Source organism: Oryx dammah, unplaced genomic scaffold (genome assembly GCF_014754425.2).
Source record: "Oryx dammah isolate SB20612 unplaced genomic scaffold, SCBI_Odam_1.1 HiC_scaffold_12, whole genome shotgun sequence".
Lineage (NCBI taxonomy): Eukaryota > Metazoa > Chordata > Mammalia > Artiodactyla > Bovidae > Oryx > Oryx dammah.
In genome coordinates this window covers 54,716,994-54,733,208 of record NW_024070196.1, presented here as the reverse complement: position 1 = coordinate 54,733,208, position 16,215 = coordinate 54,716,994, and the positions used below count along the sequence as shown (strand labels likewise).

Genomic DNA, 16,215 nt, shown 5'->3' with positions numbered 1-16,215 from the left:
GTTCAAATCTTTAACGTTAAAGTTTTTAGACTAAGTAACTATAACATATTAAGTATGTTTATCAGTGAATATTTATTGAGAGTTATTCTCCATGTGCTGGGAATTCAACATTGAATAGACTCCGTGCTGTCACAGAGTGTACATTCTAGTGACACGCGCACATTTTCCCAATTGTCCTTTCTTTCTGTTACCCTTTCATTCTCTTCTCCAGCCTGCAAACATGATTACATCGCTTCTAGTCTCCTGGAACAGTTTCCAGAATGCAGATGTGACTTATTATCTCTCATAGTCACGTCCATTGATTGAGCTCAGCTACACAGGGCTTGCTCGTGTTGCACAGTAAAGGCACCTGGGGCCACAGGTTCAAGGTGGCTTCTTCACTCATATGTCTGACACCACATAGTTGCTTGGGTTTCCTGACTGTATGGCAGGCTCAGGCTAGTCTGACCTCTCACGTGACAGCTGGTTTCCTCAGAGAGTTCCACAATACCAGGGAGAAGACATGTAAGACTTCTAAGATCTAGCTTTAGATTTTGCCACCAAATTCCATTGATCAGCATGAGTCACAGGCCCCATCCAGGTTCACAGAGAGGAAGGAGAGCCTCCACCCCTGCCTGAGAGGAGCAGCAAAGAATTAGCAGCCACCTTTCCTCTACCACACTACTGTCATGATTGTTGTAACAACCAAGTTAGATTATTCTTTCAACCATTCAACAGATTTTTAGTGAACACCTGCGATGGGCCAGGTACTTTTCTAGGGCTGAGGACACAGTGGGAACCAAACTCAGTAAAGATCTATCTCTCATGGAACTGGTATTCTGGTGGGCATAGAAGATCAGTCAGATACACAAGACAACCTCAGACTGCCGTCGTAAGTGCAAATGAGAAAAACAGGATCCAGAGAGTACCGAAGAGGGGGAAGATAGAGAAGGCCAGCTCTGTGCTGTTGTGAGGAGGAACAGCTCCTGCCTCCGGGGAGAGACTGATGCTGGTTTAATGAAGCCAGTATCAGGGATGCACAGGCCTCTCCATTCACTCGGAAAGAGTCCTTAAGCAAAGCCACTATTCTCCCGTCAGAGTCTCTGCTCCCAAAGCCAAGCAGTGGCCTCAGGGGAGTACAGAGGGGAAATTTCCCCTGAGGTTAAGGAAGTTGGTCTCTCAGGGAGGGGGCTGAGGTCACTTTAGTCACTTCAACCAAGGTGAAGGTGAAGGCAAGGAAACCTGTCCAAGCTCTTCCTTGCCCAAGAGCTGTCCCAATATGGCTTGACCCTGGCTTAGGACTCCAGTCACTCTGGGCCAGGGTCTGGGACCTCAGACAAGATCAAGGCATGAAGCAAAGCCCAGAACTTAGTTGATGCCAGGGCCTGAGATATCAGGGCAGCAGGGCCCAGGGAGGGCTGGCTCGGCTCAGTGGCCAGGGGTTGAGACAAGAATCAGGATGAATCTGGATCTTTTAATCACATTGCCCCATTTGTGTCACGTGGGACAAAGGACTTTACCTGCCCACACCTTCATTTCCTTATCTGTTGAGCAGGAATCACTGTCATACCCCTCACAGAGGGGCACGTGAGAGGCTTCCCGCTGTTGCCTTGAGCCTCACGGAGCGAGCATGCAAGGCAGTGACCATAATGGTAGTGCCTGGGTGACACCAGAAGAACCGGGCAGTCTGGGTCCACTAGGGGTCACTTTCTTAGGCTCAAATTTGGCATTTCAGCAGAGTGCCTCACCAACCATCACGGCAGAATCTGAGCTGTGCACCTGCAGTAAAATGCTCCGGGCCTTCGGGAGGAGAGTGTGGGTGGACATCAGCCAGGTTAGTTCGTTGATCATCAGTCTGGAGGGGAAAGACACATCTGTTTCTTCTTGCAGGAGGGCTGGGAAGTGGGTGACAGGTAGTTTCCAATGGTGGGAACAGGTGTGGCAGGAAGAGTTCAGGCTGGAAACCAGGTAGACCCCAGTTCAAGCTGGACTGGGCCACACCCTGCCCACATGCTCCCCTCTCTGAGAATCGACCTTGCCTCCTGCTGAACGTGGAGAGAGTGAAGCCCATGGGGAGAAGCAGAGATAACACCCATGGAGGAGGGAGGAGGGCCTGGCCCACAGTCTGTGACCACCCTGAGCATCTGTTCCATTGCCACCTGGAGTGCAGGTTCAGGATTCACAGCTTCACACGCACAGCTTCCCTGAAGCACTTGAAGGGAGAGGTCAGCTACAGAGAGAAGCAGGCTGCGGTGGTGGGGTGAGCCTGGCTAACCTTGTGCTGTTTCCTTCTCCTGACCAGGATGTCAGCACCTGGTCCCCAGAGGATGACCCACCCAAATCTGTGTTGGTATGTCCTCAACACAGACAGTTGAGTATTTCTGAACTACATTCTAGTCATAGGCCAGTATGATGCTGTTGTGACCACAGTAGATTTCTTGTCAGTCTTAATCTTGTGTACTATCGTTTCTCTTCACCAAGGTCTTTAAGTTTGGGAGTGATGAGTTTCCATGTATGCTTTTGAGGGGTCCCTCTAGGGACAGCATGGAAAATCGGTCCTAGAGAGGAGGACAGGCTGCAACAGCAGAGAGCTGACGTGAGAAATGATGAGGGCCTGAGTAGAAGCAACAGGGCTGGCTGGGAGGGAGAGCATGGAGGCAGATTTGACAGGTCGCTGGGTGGAGACGAGGGAGAGGAGGAATGAAAGACGTGTAAGGATGCAGCTGACATACTGCGTCAGGCTAAAGTGTAAGCTTTTGTTCTCCATTCCTTGTGTATGACAGAATGTTCACAAAGTCTCTGAGACATATTTTCTTCTTCTTTGTTCCCAAAACTCATTTCCAAAATAACATTTTAGTAATCTGTGTTTCGGATATTGAAACAAAGAAATTACCTAGCAATGGCTTCACAATTTGGGTTTATTTCCATTCTCCCAGAGCACTCCTGCCCTGGCTCTGTAGGCTGGGGGCGGTGGGGGACACAGAACAGGAGGCCACTGTATCACCCTCAGATTGGGAGCAACCACAGGCACAGGACCCTGGCAGGACTCATGCAGAGTCCCACAGCCAGAGAGAAGGGGCCTGGCCGCCCATCTGGCACCTGGACTAAAGATCACCTCTCCAGGCTCTTCATTACTCCCCTTCCCCCTTGCCTGAAACAGACAACTCCAGGCTTCTTACACAGGAGTGTGTTCTGTAGGGACCCATCAAGGCTAGGTTCACAACAAGGATCCCAGGACAGAGCTGCCGGGAGGGGTGCAAGGAGCACACATACCAGGCCTTTGAAAGCACATCATTTAAAGATTTGGGCAGGGATGATCTGGCTCCTGCAGGTCTAACTGCGTTGCTTCAGCTCCATCTTGGCCACTGACCTCTGGTGCACCTGATCAGCAAGGTGCAGTACTCGGGCCCCCACGAAGAACTGAGCCAGTGGGTGGTTGTTGCTCAGCCCTGCTGCTCCGAAGACCTGGCAGACACAGGGCAGAAGGGGAGGAAGCCGTGGGTGAGCCCTCATCCCTGAGAACCCCAGGAACAAGTGCCTGCTCCTAAGATGTGAGGACAGCTCAGAGCAGCCACATTGCAAGGATGTCCCCTGACACCTGTGTGACAACAGTGTTCTGGAAGATTCCAAGTAGGGCCTCACTAGCCATCCCACGGACACCATACTCCTCAGATCTCCTCCACTAGGTGACTTCTGCTGTTGGGAAGACCCTCTCTAGGGGCCATGGATTGAGATTTGAGAAGGAGGCATCTTTACATGGTTAGGAGGCTGGGCCTGGCATAAGAAGGACCTATGTTCTCCTTCATCTAAGCTCAGCTCCTTGCAAGCTGAGTGACCTTGGACAAATCACTTTCCTGTGCTTCTGTTTCCATGTATTCAAAATGGAAGCAGGAATAGGACACCTCATAGGGTTCTGAGGAGGAAAAGGACAGTCATGTATGGGGGGTGTGCAACAAAGGGCGGCTATTAGTTTACAGGAGGTTGGGCAGCTGAAGGAGAGGAATTTTGAATCTTGTAAATGATTCAGTTCAGAAGAACCAGCGATCCATCATCTGTGCTCACCTGAATAGCACGATCAATCACTCGAGGAGCCATGGATGGGGCTACCATTTTAATCATGGCAATATCCAGAGCTGCAGCCTGCAAGGAGGAGGAGCTGTGGTGAGGAGGGCAGACCCCAGGGCGGAACATGTGGAAGACCGATCAGTTTCACAGGGAGGAGTAGAAACAATAGCTCAGAACAGAGACCTCAGGTCCCTCCCGCTGGACCACAAGCCTTGCCTGGTGCATGGACCCTGCCCAGCACCAACAGGGGTGGAGGGGCAGTGGGGGTGACGAGGCAGGTGACTTGGGATGCTGTGTGGTGTGGGCAGCTGCTGCTCAAGGACAAGGGGCATCTTCCCAGGCAGCATCACCAGCACACAGGCAGTGCAGATTGGGGACTGGCCTGAGCTTCCTTCAGGGTCATGATCAGCTCTGTATTCAAAGGGAAAGGTGGAATGAGGCCAGCCAAGACTCGGGGATTTAGGTTCAAGAATCCTCTCTGTGTCTGGGATTTGGATCAAAGCCCCTGAGAGCCCTCATACCGCCAATAGAGAGCCAAGAAACCAGAATTTGAGCCTGGATCACCCCCTGCTACCAAGGGCTCTCAGCTAAGGGGTGGAGACCCGTGGAGAAATGGAGAAAGCAGGGGTTGGCCTGGCATCATGCCTGGCACTAGAGGCACTCAGAGCTGTTTAAGTGATAATGTCACGTTGAAAATGAAGCTTCTCCTCTAACTCCCTGGCTTACTCTCAGTTTGCCTGATGCCTGTAAGATCAGGTGGGGCTGTAGCTCAGGCTGGGGCCATGTGGCCCTGCTCTCTTGAACCCATAAGGTCACGGGTCAGTAAAACAGAAAGGTCAGTCCTCTTTATTGTACCTTTTCTGTTTTTCAGAAGCTGCCCAGGTAGTTCCAAGGAGAATTGAAGCAAAGTTATTTATGTTAAGGAGCCAAGCACTTTGTGGTTTGCTGAGTGGGGAGGGAAGAGTCAGCATCTATTAATAGATTTCCGGGCTGGCATCCCTCACCGTGTCCTCAGGACCTGTCCTCTGTGAGGTCCCTTGGCCTCCTACCTTATTTCCCGCCACATCCGTAATGTGGGCAGCTTTCAGCACCAGCAGCCGGGCCTGCTCGATCTCCACGCGGGACAGGGCAATGTCTGCCAAGACCGTGCCCTCCTCTATCAGGGGCTTCCCGAAGGCCACGCGGGACTTCGCCTGTGGACACAGGAAACAGGACGGGAGGCATGGACGGTGCCCTGCAAAGGAGAGGATGGAAGCACAGGAGAGGGCAGCGGGGTAAGCTAGACACATGGTAGCTGCACAAATTATCTGCACAACTCCTCTACTCCAGCCCTTCTGCCCCATCTGGGCAGGCCTGGTCTCCAGGCAGGACAGAGCTTGGTCTGAGTCGCCTGTGGCCCAGGGCTACTCTGGTAACCAGGCAGTGACTGTGGGTGCCTCACACAGGCCAGGAGGGCGCCCTCTGCTGACAGCAGGGCCTGCTTCACATCCTGAGGAACTCTAGGGGCAAAGTCGGTGCCAGAGCTCTCCTGTGGGCAACTGTTGCTGCAACAGAGATTGAGTAGAGTGTTCAAAAGCTACAAGCAATCAGAAAAGGTGATAAGGGGTCCTTCTTCCACCTTATTTTTAAAAATTAAAAACAATTACAACACACATGAATAGCTCATGGCAGAAAAGAGTATACATTTTCAGACAAAATATAAACACTCAGCACCCCATTATCTAGTAAATTATACTTGCTATTTGGTGCATACCCTTCTAGACTTTTTGTATATGCATATACATACATCTGCTTTTCTTTAAGTCATTCTCTGTATTACTTTATAGCCTTTTTTTTTCCATTTAGCATATAGCGAATGTATCTCTAGTTAACAAATAGATATCTACAGCATCATTTTGGAATTTCACTGCACGCCCATAGCAGGGTTATCTAACCAGACCCCAATAGCTAGCCTTATAGGTGTTTCCTAACATAATCATGGCTGTGGTGAACCTCCTAGTATCAGATTTTTTGTAGATTCCTGGTTACTCCCTTTCGACCAAGTCCAATGAGTAGCACGGCTACATCAATACTATAGCATCTTCTAAGATTTCTGACACATTAGGTCAGATTGATCTGCAGGATGAGAATGGAGACTATATCTGAGTCCTTAGAGAGGAGTATTTTCTTTTAAGCTGGCTGGTTTCAACTAAAAAGGGTTTGAATCACAACTTTGCTCAGTAATGCGATACCCTGAACTGTTGCTATTCTTCATTAAGACTATCTTGTGAGACATCTGTTCAGTCTGAAGTTTCATTCTGAAATCACTTCAGAGTGAAACTGATTTCACTGATTTGAACCTCTGTTCACAGTAATAACACTCTTGTATAGGCTTGCAACCTTCGAGGGGTCACAGAAGAATAAAGTTTTGGACGTGCTGGGGGAGGAGGACGGTGCAGGGCTGGCTGCTGGCACCCCAGGCTCTCCCTGTTGCCTGAGGTTAAAGGTGAGCTGGTGGCAGGAATAGTCATCAGTGGACCCTGACCCTGTGGACCTGGAGCCTTGCCCCCTGCTGCCACAGAGCCCACAGAGCCCAGACGCCTTCTGGCCCCTCAGCAGAGGGAGGCGCATTCTGCTCTGGATTTGAAACTTTAGCAAAGTAAAAGAGGCAGAGCAAACACAAGGACACGGCTTCTCGTAAAGAACATCACCTTGCTTCACCTGCCAAGTCTGCTCTCAGGAAACAGGATTTGAAGTCTGAGAGGAAGACAGATGGGTCTTTCTGGTCGAGACAGGCGCAAAAGGAAGTACTTACTCGGGCCTTCTGAGCAGCCAATCAGCCGCATGCAGTGATGGATCCTGCCAGAACCTAGTCGGCCTAGGAGGATCTCAAAGCCCCGGCCGGGGCCCAGGATGATGTTCTCTTTGGGCACACGCACCTGCTCAAACAGGACTTCACCGTGGCCACCTGAAAAAACCCATAGAGTACCCCTAAGCAATTTGCTTTCCTGTTTTCTCTGGATCCATTTATCTCATCTGCTGACAATATCCCTGCCCTTTTGTAGACTTCTAACTGGAACATGATTGAAGGAGGATGGAAGGCAGGAACAAGACTTTTGCAGATGGAAGGTAAATTGGTAATTTAAAATGTCAAATGAATAGTTTGGCATTCCTTTTATAAAACGTGATTCTAACTTAAACTGGAACTCCTAGTAGTCTGTGACTCTCACAGTGTAGTGACCCTAGGGAAACTCTGAAGTCAAAATGTGGACACCATCAGCAGAGAGAAAGAGCCCCTGTGAGAGGACCTCCAGGCCAGGAGATAGGCTGTCCACTCTGTGGTCTACGAGAAAAGTCTGGAGGGCATTTCCTGCCTCCTGCTCCATCCTCTGTGGCTTCCTTACCTCCTAGAGTCCTGCTTGTCTTCTGTGATTAGAAGAGAAAAAAAAAACACAGATGAATGCCTGTCTGAAGCTTGCCTGGTTGATATTCATGGATGGAACTGAAATGCAGGAGCACGTGGCCTTCCAAATGTCCTCAGACTCTTACAGGTGTTACTTCTGCACTGGAGCAACTGCTGTCCAAAGCCTTTTCCCTAGATCCAGACCCACACAGAGAAGTGAGCTGCTCCCCAGGGACAAACCTGGTGCATCCTCTAGCCCATACACTGTCAGAGGCCGGATGATTTTTATCCCTGGAGTATCCATGGGAACCAAGAGTATGGACTGCTGCTGGTGGCGTGGGGCATGTGGGTCTGTTTTTCCCATAAACACGCAGAGCTGGCAGCGAGGATCCAGGATGCCTGCCAGGAAAGGATAGAGACAGACCCGCATCATCTGACACCAGGGCCATCAGCCCTGCTTAAACACTCCCTCCTGGCCCAGAGAAGCTGAAGTCAGCGAGCAGATGGGGCCCTTTAAGATGTCACGTGATCAGATGAAGACATGCAGCCCTTTGACCAGCAATAAGAGCAACTGGTTTCTGTCCCAGTGAGGAAGGAATCCAACATCCTAAGAACAGTTGATTTGTAAAGCACCACATTGGGTTGAAAATATAATTTGGAGACAAGAGTCTGAAAACTGCTGAAAACTGCTACTTTATCAGTGGCAGCCTGTTGTGCTTTGTTCCCACAGGAGGTGGAAACATGCTGGCTTTGGGCACAGGCTTCAGAGTCAGGCCAGCCTTGAACTCTGGGTGGTTCCCTACTTGCCAATAGGGGGGCTAGTACCTTGGGCAGTGACTCAAGTCACTTCTCCATCCTAGTTTCCTTCTCCGTGAAGTGGGGATAATACCACAGACCTTCTGGGGAAGGGTGGAGACTCAGTGAGGGGAGGTCCCCACAGCATGTACCGCGGGCCCTGGAGAGTTAAAGCCTAGTGAACGATAGGATTATCACCAGCCCTTCTGCTGTAACACAGCTGACCTCACAAGAGGGGGCACCACTGAGGAAGTGACCTCCAGCCTGTCTAAAGGGAGACACCCACAGCAGAATGAGGAGAGTGGGGAGTGGAGAAGAGATTCCTGGAACTGTCACATGTGGGGTCACCTGGAGTCCATGTAGAACCTTTGGTTCTCTCAGAGTTTGCTGCCTCTTCTGGAAACAGAGACAGAATCTCCTTTGTGTTAACTGGAAATGAAGCTAGTCCCGCCCACAGTTTCTCAGACAACAGCAGGGCAGAGAAGACATGCTTATCAGGCTAGACCCACATAAATGTGATTGAAAAATGAATTTTAGGCCAAATACCTGTGATCCAGCACTTGTGACCATTGATGACGTAGAAGCCATCTTCCTCTTGGATGGAAGACTCAATGTTGGTGGCATCTGAGGAGGTGACCTGAGTGAGAGCACATTCTGATTAGAGCTGGCAAGGGTCCCGAGGTCCCTGATGGAAGAGCCCGATGGGGCTGGGTGAGGGTCTGGCCTGATGAGGAGCACCTGTGGGTGACCCAAGGTAGGTACCTGGGGCTCAGTCATAGTGAAATAGGAACGAGCCTTTCCCTCCAGCAATGGAACCAACCAGCGGGCCTTCTGCTCCTCGGTGCCATATCGAACCAGAAGCTCCATGTTCCCTGTGTCTGGAGCAGAACAGTTAAAGATCTGAAAAGGAGAAAAAGCACAAAGGTGACTGCCTTATCATATTCAAAACTTCAAATTCCCCAGAAGCATGGACCGGGGCTCCTTCCAAGATACATGCCCTCTGACACCCTTATGAAAGTCCTTCCTCTCCCCAAAGATGCAGAGACCAAGGACATTGTGAGTACAGCAGCTCAGAGTACCTAAGCTCAACCACAGAGCTTGTTGGGAGAGAAGGAGGAGAGGAGAGCTGAGGGACTGAGGCTCCACGGAAGCCAGCCAGGCTGTACTCACTTGAGATTTCTCGAGAAGATGCCCACCCCGTGCTCCTTTCCTGCTCTTGCTCCAGCCACCTGCCTGCAGTATCTTCACTCATAAGAAGTCTGAGTTTGTGTCAGAGCTCCTGAGTCCAGTGCTGCTGCAGGGAACCCTGTCAGCCCAGGAGGATAGCTGAACTCTCTGGAGGACAAGGATTTTCTCCCATGCTGAGGAATATGGTAAAGGTACCTCGGGAGCATACAGAGACAGGCCCATGACCTCACACAAATGTGCGTACTCCACGTTGGTCAGCCCTGTTCCATATTTCTTCTCGGGATCAGTCTCCAGGGGTAGGAAAAGGTTCCAGAGTCCTTTGGCCTTGGCTTTCTCCTGTCACAGCAAAAAAAAAAAAAATCAGGGATCCACATAGGGTGATTGTCATACTATCTTGGCCCATGGGAAATAATGAGTAAGTCCACACTACCAGGCTGGATACAACCCCACAGATCTGTGGGAGGAGAGTAGGAAGAGTCTGAGGACAGCCCATTCCTAAAAGGGACGGTGGCAATCAGTTCACTTCCTTGTGTCTGTACCCCAGATGCCCCACCTACCCCACCCCCTCACTGTTAGCATTATTACTGTCATCACGATGCAGCATAAAACTCGCTCCATAACACAGAGAATAAAGGGTCCTTCAGTGAGCCTGCAGGGAACCGGCCAGGACATCTGGCAGCAGCCTCAGCTGCTCTGATGAGGTGCCCAAGGAGATCCCCTGATCCAGCTTTCTTCATGAGGCACAACTTTGTTCCTGGGGAAGTAACTCTGGGTTTCTGAACGTAGCTCCTGACAGGAAAACCAGGAAGTCTAGCCTGGGGGTCAGGAACCCAGGCCCTGAATCAGACTGCCTGGTTCAGGCCCTGCCACACCTGATGGGAGACCTTGGGCAAGATGGTGAGCTCCCTGTGGCAGTTTCCTCATCTGTTGTATTAGGGCAGTCACCACTCACCCTACCAGTCACAGCTACTGAGCAAGCAAGAGTAGGAATGGAAGTGACTGACTCACTGGAAAAAGCATCCAAGTGGGAAAATTAGCAGGAGCTCAGATTAAGAGAAGGAGGCTCAGAAATGGACAGAAACCAAGGCAGCGTAAAGAATGGCAGCAGGACAGACATTCTGCAGTCCAGCTGTACAGTGAGTGAGTGCCAGCTATTTTCCCCCTCGAAAACATTTCACTCTTCCGGTTCCAGGTAGTGACAGAATATAGTGTGCCAGAAGCTGGGGCAGCACTAAATATTAGTGATGATGGAAATTCTTCCCACTGGGAGAGCACCACCTGGCTGATTTTCCTATCACATTGGGACTGCCCTCTAGGACACATACTACTAGAATCAGCACATATACTTGTTTCATGGCTGTGTTATGCTAATTAGCTGAGGCTGCAGTGACCAAGGAGAAGGACAGATTAATTGGAACAAATGAAGCAGGAAAGGAGGGGAGAATAGGAAGGGAAGCAAGGGAGTTCTGAGAAGAGGAAGAATAAGGAAATGAATCATCTTGTGGGAGGGAAAAACATATAGATCTGAGCCCAGAAGATCTGGATTGAGTCCAGGTGTTATTATTTCTAGCTGTGTCCCTGGCAAACTTGATTCCTTATCTTTAAATTGAGGTTCATGATGCTTACCTCATAGGATTTGTGAGATGCAGTGTAAATGCCAAACATTCTTATTTATTGGTAGTAACAACACTGAATAAAACCCATGAGCCATAACGTCACCACTCTCCCCTAAAATCTTAGTTGTCATGATTCCCATTCAGGTATGACCGCATGCAGAATGTTCTCTAAAGCAGATTTTTCATATGCATTCATTTCTGAGTCTAAAAATGTTCACAGCATGAGTGTCTGCTTTTCCAACACTTCCTTGCATGAGATGGGTACATCTAATGGGTGAGGATTAAGTGTGCAGGTTAGCAGGTGGGGGATAGAACATTTCACAAGGTAACAATGGGAGCATAGAATGGCAGCTTTCTGAAATATATTTGGCAGTATTTGTCAAAACTTAAAATGGTCTCATTCAGGAATTCCCTGGCAGTCCAGTGGTTAGGACTCGCTCATACTGCAGGGGCCCAGGTTTGATCCCTATTCAGGGAACTAAGATCCCAAAAGTCATGTGGTACAGTTCAACAAAACCAACCAAACAAACAAACCCAAAGCAAACAACAACTAAAAATGTTCTCATCCTTGGACCAGAATTTTTACTTCAAAAAATTCATGCTGGGACTTCCCTGGTACCAGTGGTTAAGAATCTGCCTTCCAATGCAGGGGACGCAGGTTCAGTCCCTAGTCGGGGAAATAAGATCCCATGTGCTGTGGGGCAACAAAGCCGGCAGGCTGCAACTAGAGAAGCCTGAGCACTCTAAGGCCCATGTACTCTAGAGACCATGGGCCACAACTACTGAGACTATGCGCTGCAACAAGAGGGAAAAACGTCTATGTGCACAACTAGAGACAGTCTGCGCACCATAAAGACCCAGAGCAACAAAAATTTTTTTTTAACTGACACTGTAGAAACAGTAAGTGAACACAGAAGTATGTAACAGCACTCGATATCCTTTGCTTGCACAGGATCCAAACCCCTTCTTATTCTGGGGTGCTCTCTCACCGTAGACATTTCAGTGGCATGAAGATGTGAGCATGGGACCTACACGTGACTGGCTGAAAATTCCCACCTCAATCTTGGAGTCCTGAGAAAGCATCTGGACACTGCCTAGTGACAGTCATGGCCAGGCTCCCCACAGCCGGCCTTCCCTTGGCGTCTACTGTCTCCTTCAGCTGGCTCTTCAGCTTCGCTGTCCATGTTAGCAACCAGCTGCTCACTCTGCTGCTTCAGTGACCTGGAATGACCCAGACTGAAATCCCCACAGTGTCACTCAGGCAGGGGCAGGGTAGATGTATTACGGTGCACCCCCAATGTGGTCCCAGTGCCTGGGTTCATCTCCAGGCACTGACATAGGACACATCATGAAATAACATAAAACAACTGGAAGATTCAAATGCATAAAACATTTTCATTACAACAGGAATAATAATAATATGTATTATTATGTACCAGAAGAAAGGAGCCGGGAGCCTATAAATCAAATTGTTGACAGTCATTATCTCAGAGGCCTGAGAATTTTAGAGAATTCTTTCCAGGTCATGAACTCTTTCTACTCTTGCCATGTTTGAGCTCTCGTTACCTTGCAATAGGTTTATAACTATGAACAAAATTCAATGCCGTTTCTTTTTAATGTAGGTGATGGTTGCATCATAGGCAGAATATGTGCTCCTGAAGACCTCAGATAACTTAAGAACTAACACAAGCCAAGACCAATCCTGAAAAAGAACAGCAGGTATTTCCATTATACACTAAACTGATGTCACTGTATGTCAGGAGCATAAACAGAGTTTACAGTTGATGTGGCCCTTCAGGTTTGATGTTACGGATTCTTTTAAGAGAGAGTCATTTAACTGATGCAATTTATATCACTCAGTCTCAAATTTACGTGATTCAGACATGTATAAAATGAGTCCACCTGTCTCAGAGTTATAAGCCACAGACTCGGCACTCCCCTGCCTGGGGTGAGTATCAGGCCGAGACATGGTCACACAGAAAGAGCAATGAAGTGAAACTGAGTGATCTGGGGCTGGCTCTTTCTGGTGGTGGCAAGCAGAGACCATCGAACTGAACTCTTCCATCTCTTCACTGCCTAAGAAGGAACAGATATGGCCAGTGGACGAGCTGAGGTTGGGCTGTGCTAACGAAAGGCTGCTTTACCTTGAGATCTTCGACCAGAGGGGAGGGGGTCCACCTCTCGGCCGAGGCCTGGTGACGCTGTAGCTCCGGCTCAGCGGGGTACACATGTCGTTCCATAAACTCCTTCAGCCGCTGATACAGCTCCCTGACTCGGGGGGAAAGGCCTTCTGGAGAGAAGATCAGAGCTCCCTTTGAGGCAAGAGCTGGGGAAGAGTCTGTGGAGGTGACATAACTCCTCATGCCTGGGGTCCTCAGCAGGGACTGTGGCCTGGACCATGAGTGGTGGGACTCCATTAACGGTTTGGTGGCCAGCATCTCCTTGAAAATCTGGAACCCTTCTTTGACTGGAAAATCCCATGCCAGGTTACACATAAACTCAGTCAGCTTTCCAGTTTGTTTCACAGACACCGAGCTTGCTTGCCCTAAGCAGAGGCAAAGAAAACCAGTGAGAACCACCCCCCCAAACAATCCTTAATAGTACTAATGTAATAACAGTATTGTTGTTCCATCAGTAGCTACTACCACTGCTGAGCACTTGACATGTATCAGACTTGGTGTTAAGGGCCTAACATGTTATTATTGCTCACTGAATTCCTGGAGCTACACACGAGTGTTTTAATCCCCACTTTACAGACAAGGATCTGGGTCATAGGGAGGAGATGGGTCCAAGCTTATATTCCATGGGCTGGAAGCCAGAAGTTTGACTCAGCTGGCCTGCTTCCTGCTGTTTATCTCTTCTTTTCCTAAATAAACTAATCAGGAATTCCCCAAAGCACTTCTGCTGTCATACTGGGCTATAGGGAGCCCTGCCATGATGTTGATAACAGTGTCACAGGGGATTGGATAAATGGCTAGTTTCTGGGCACCATTTTGTCTAGATCAACACATTTATCATCATCACATAACTCACTCTAGACATGATCTGTTTTCTTTTTTTTTTAATCTTTAAAAAATATATTTATTTATTTATTTATTTGGCTGTCCCAGGTCTTAGTTGTGGCATGGAAGATTTTCCATCTTCGGTGTGGCAGGGTGGATCTTTTATCATGGAATGTGGGATTTGTAGTTGTTGCATGTGAACTCTCAGTTGCCACACATGGGATCTAGTTTCCTAACCAGTGATGGAACAAGGACCCCCTTCACTGGGAGAGTGGAGTCTTAGACAGTGGACCACCAGGGAACTCCCATGCTCTGTTTTCTTTATTTAACACATGCATCAAGCCTTTTTTAAAAATGATGTTTGAAAAAAATTTAAGGTATAGTGGACATACATCCTCTTTGTAAAGTATACAATTCTGAGTTTAGTCAGGCAGCCACCTCTGCACTCAAGAAATGGTATATTTACTTCTATCATCCCCAAAGTTACACGGGCCCTTTGGAATCAAATCTTTCTCCTTTCCTCTGGGGGACAACACAGATCTATTCCTGTAGTTTATCTTTTCTGGAATGCCACATAAATACATACTTTCTACTCTAGAGTTGCCTGGTTCATAGACAAGCTGTTCAGTTGGTTTAGCCTCTCTAAGCTGCCACTGACTCATCAACACTATTAGTGTACTGACACCTGTATCCCCTGTGAAGGCCATAGGAGATCCATATTATAACGTGCCAGACACAGCACTGACACAGAAGGCTTCTCAATGAATTGTGGGTGTTACTACTGTGACTGCCATTGTTGTCAGATGCCAATTACTATCACTATTAATAAACAACATATCAGGTCCAGGGCTCTAAGCCAAGCCCTCACTCCTCCTCTGAGAGAATAATGTTCCCCAGAAGCTTGAAGACAAGGATAGAGGGACTGGTCTCCTTCTCTGGAGTGAACTGCACACTCAGAGTACTCAGTCACCATCCTTTGGAGAATCCAGCAGGGCTGTTTTTTTTTTCTTTTTTTTAATTGTAATGAGTAATCTTTTAAGAACCACTTCATTTATTTAATTTGTTTGTTTATGGCTGTGCTGGGTCTTCGTTGCTCTGTGTGGGCTTTCTCTACTTGTGGCAAGCAGGGACCGCTCTTTGTTGCAGTGCTTGGGCTTCTCATTGCAGTGGCTGCTCATGGCAGACCTTGGGCTCCAGGCACTCGGGCTTAGTAGTTGAGGTTCTTGGGCTCTAGAGCACAGGCTCAGTAGCTGGGCACATGGGCTCAGCTGCTCTGAGGCACATGGGATCTTCCTGGACAGGGGTCAAACCTGTGGGCCCTGCATTTGCAGGTGGATTCTTAACCACTGGACCACCAGGGAACTCCCTATGAAAGGTTTTAACTCAAAATAAAATCAAGCCTTTAGAACTAGAGTTCAATTTTGGGAATTACAAGAAGTCCAAAGTAGTAAATGAAACCATAAGGTAATAATCAAGACAAATCATAAGACAACTGACTTGGTCCCTTTAAAAATTCATTAAAAAAAAAAGAGGGGGTACTGTTCTAGGTTCCTTGATCAGATCCTGACTTAAAAAACAAACCAAAAACAAACCCACCTCACTTATAAAAGATATAAGGAGGAAAATGAGGAAATCTGAATATGGACTGGATCTTAGATACTGGGGAAAACGATGAGTTTTCTTGGGTATGAAATGGTACTGTGAAATGTTCTTGTTATTAGGAAAGGCATACTGAAGCACTTAGAAGTCAAGTGTTAGGGTCTGTACCCCTTTGTTAATCGTGCAAATAGATAGATGCAGAAAGAGAAAGATAAACAGACATGGCAAAAGTTAATCATTGTTAAAATCAGTCATGGGCATATAGTTATTCACAGCACTATTGACTGTTTTTGTAAGTTTGAAAATTATCATAAGAAATCAAATAGTAAAGCCACCAGGAGCTGAACCTTTGTGGAAGGAGCCCCTCAGGTTAATCTCCTACATGGATTTAGGATGTCCCCCCGCCCGCCCATGCACATACCACCCCAGCGCTGTGAACACTCCCTTCTCGTGGGAAGCAGGTGCAGCTGTCCCTGTGTCTCTGCTCTGTTGGAGACTGGTTCTGAGCAAGCCTGCCAAGCACTAATGCCCTTCCTCCCCAAAGCAGCCTGCCCTCTGGGATGAGAAAAGGGAATTATGCTGTCTGCAG

At 48.4% G+C, this 16,215-nt stretch overlaps 1 protein-coding gene across 1 annotated transcript in view; it reads right to left on the bottom strand.

Annotated features, from left to right (window-relative positions):
• Positions 1 to 2,879: 2,879 nt before the first annotated feature.
• The window catches only part of LOC120871388 (acyl-CoA dehydrogenase family member 10-like), a 38,300-nt gene continuing 24,964 nt past the window's right edge, over positions 2,880 to 16,215 (bottom strand). Inside the window, 10 exon segments of the mRNA XM_040251287.1 lie at positions 2,880 to 3,444; positions 4,042 to 4,119; positions 5,094 to 5,237; positions 6,384 to 6,403; positions 6,839 to 6,991; positions 7,667 to 7,825; positions 8,768 to 8,858; positions 8,984 to 9,121; positions 9,605 to 9,745; positions 13,170 to 13,570. Coding sequence (XP_040107221.1) covers positions 3,313 to 3,444; positions 4,042 to 4,119; positions 5,094 to 5,237; positions 6,384 to 6,403; positions 6,839 to 6,991; positions 7,667 to 7,825; positions 8,768 to 8,858; positions 8,984 to 9,121; positions 9,605 to 9,745; positions 13,170 to 13,570 — 1,457 coding nt within the window. The 3' untranslated portion in view covers positions 2,880 to 3,312.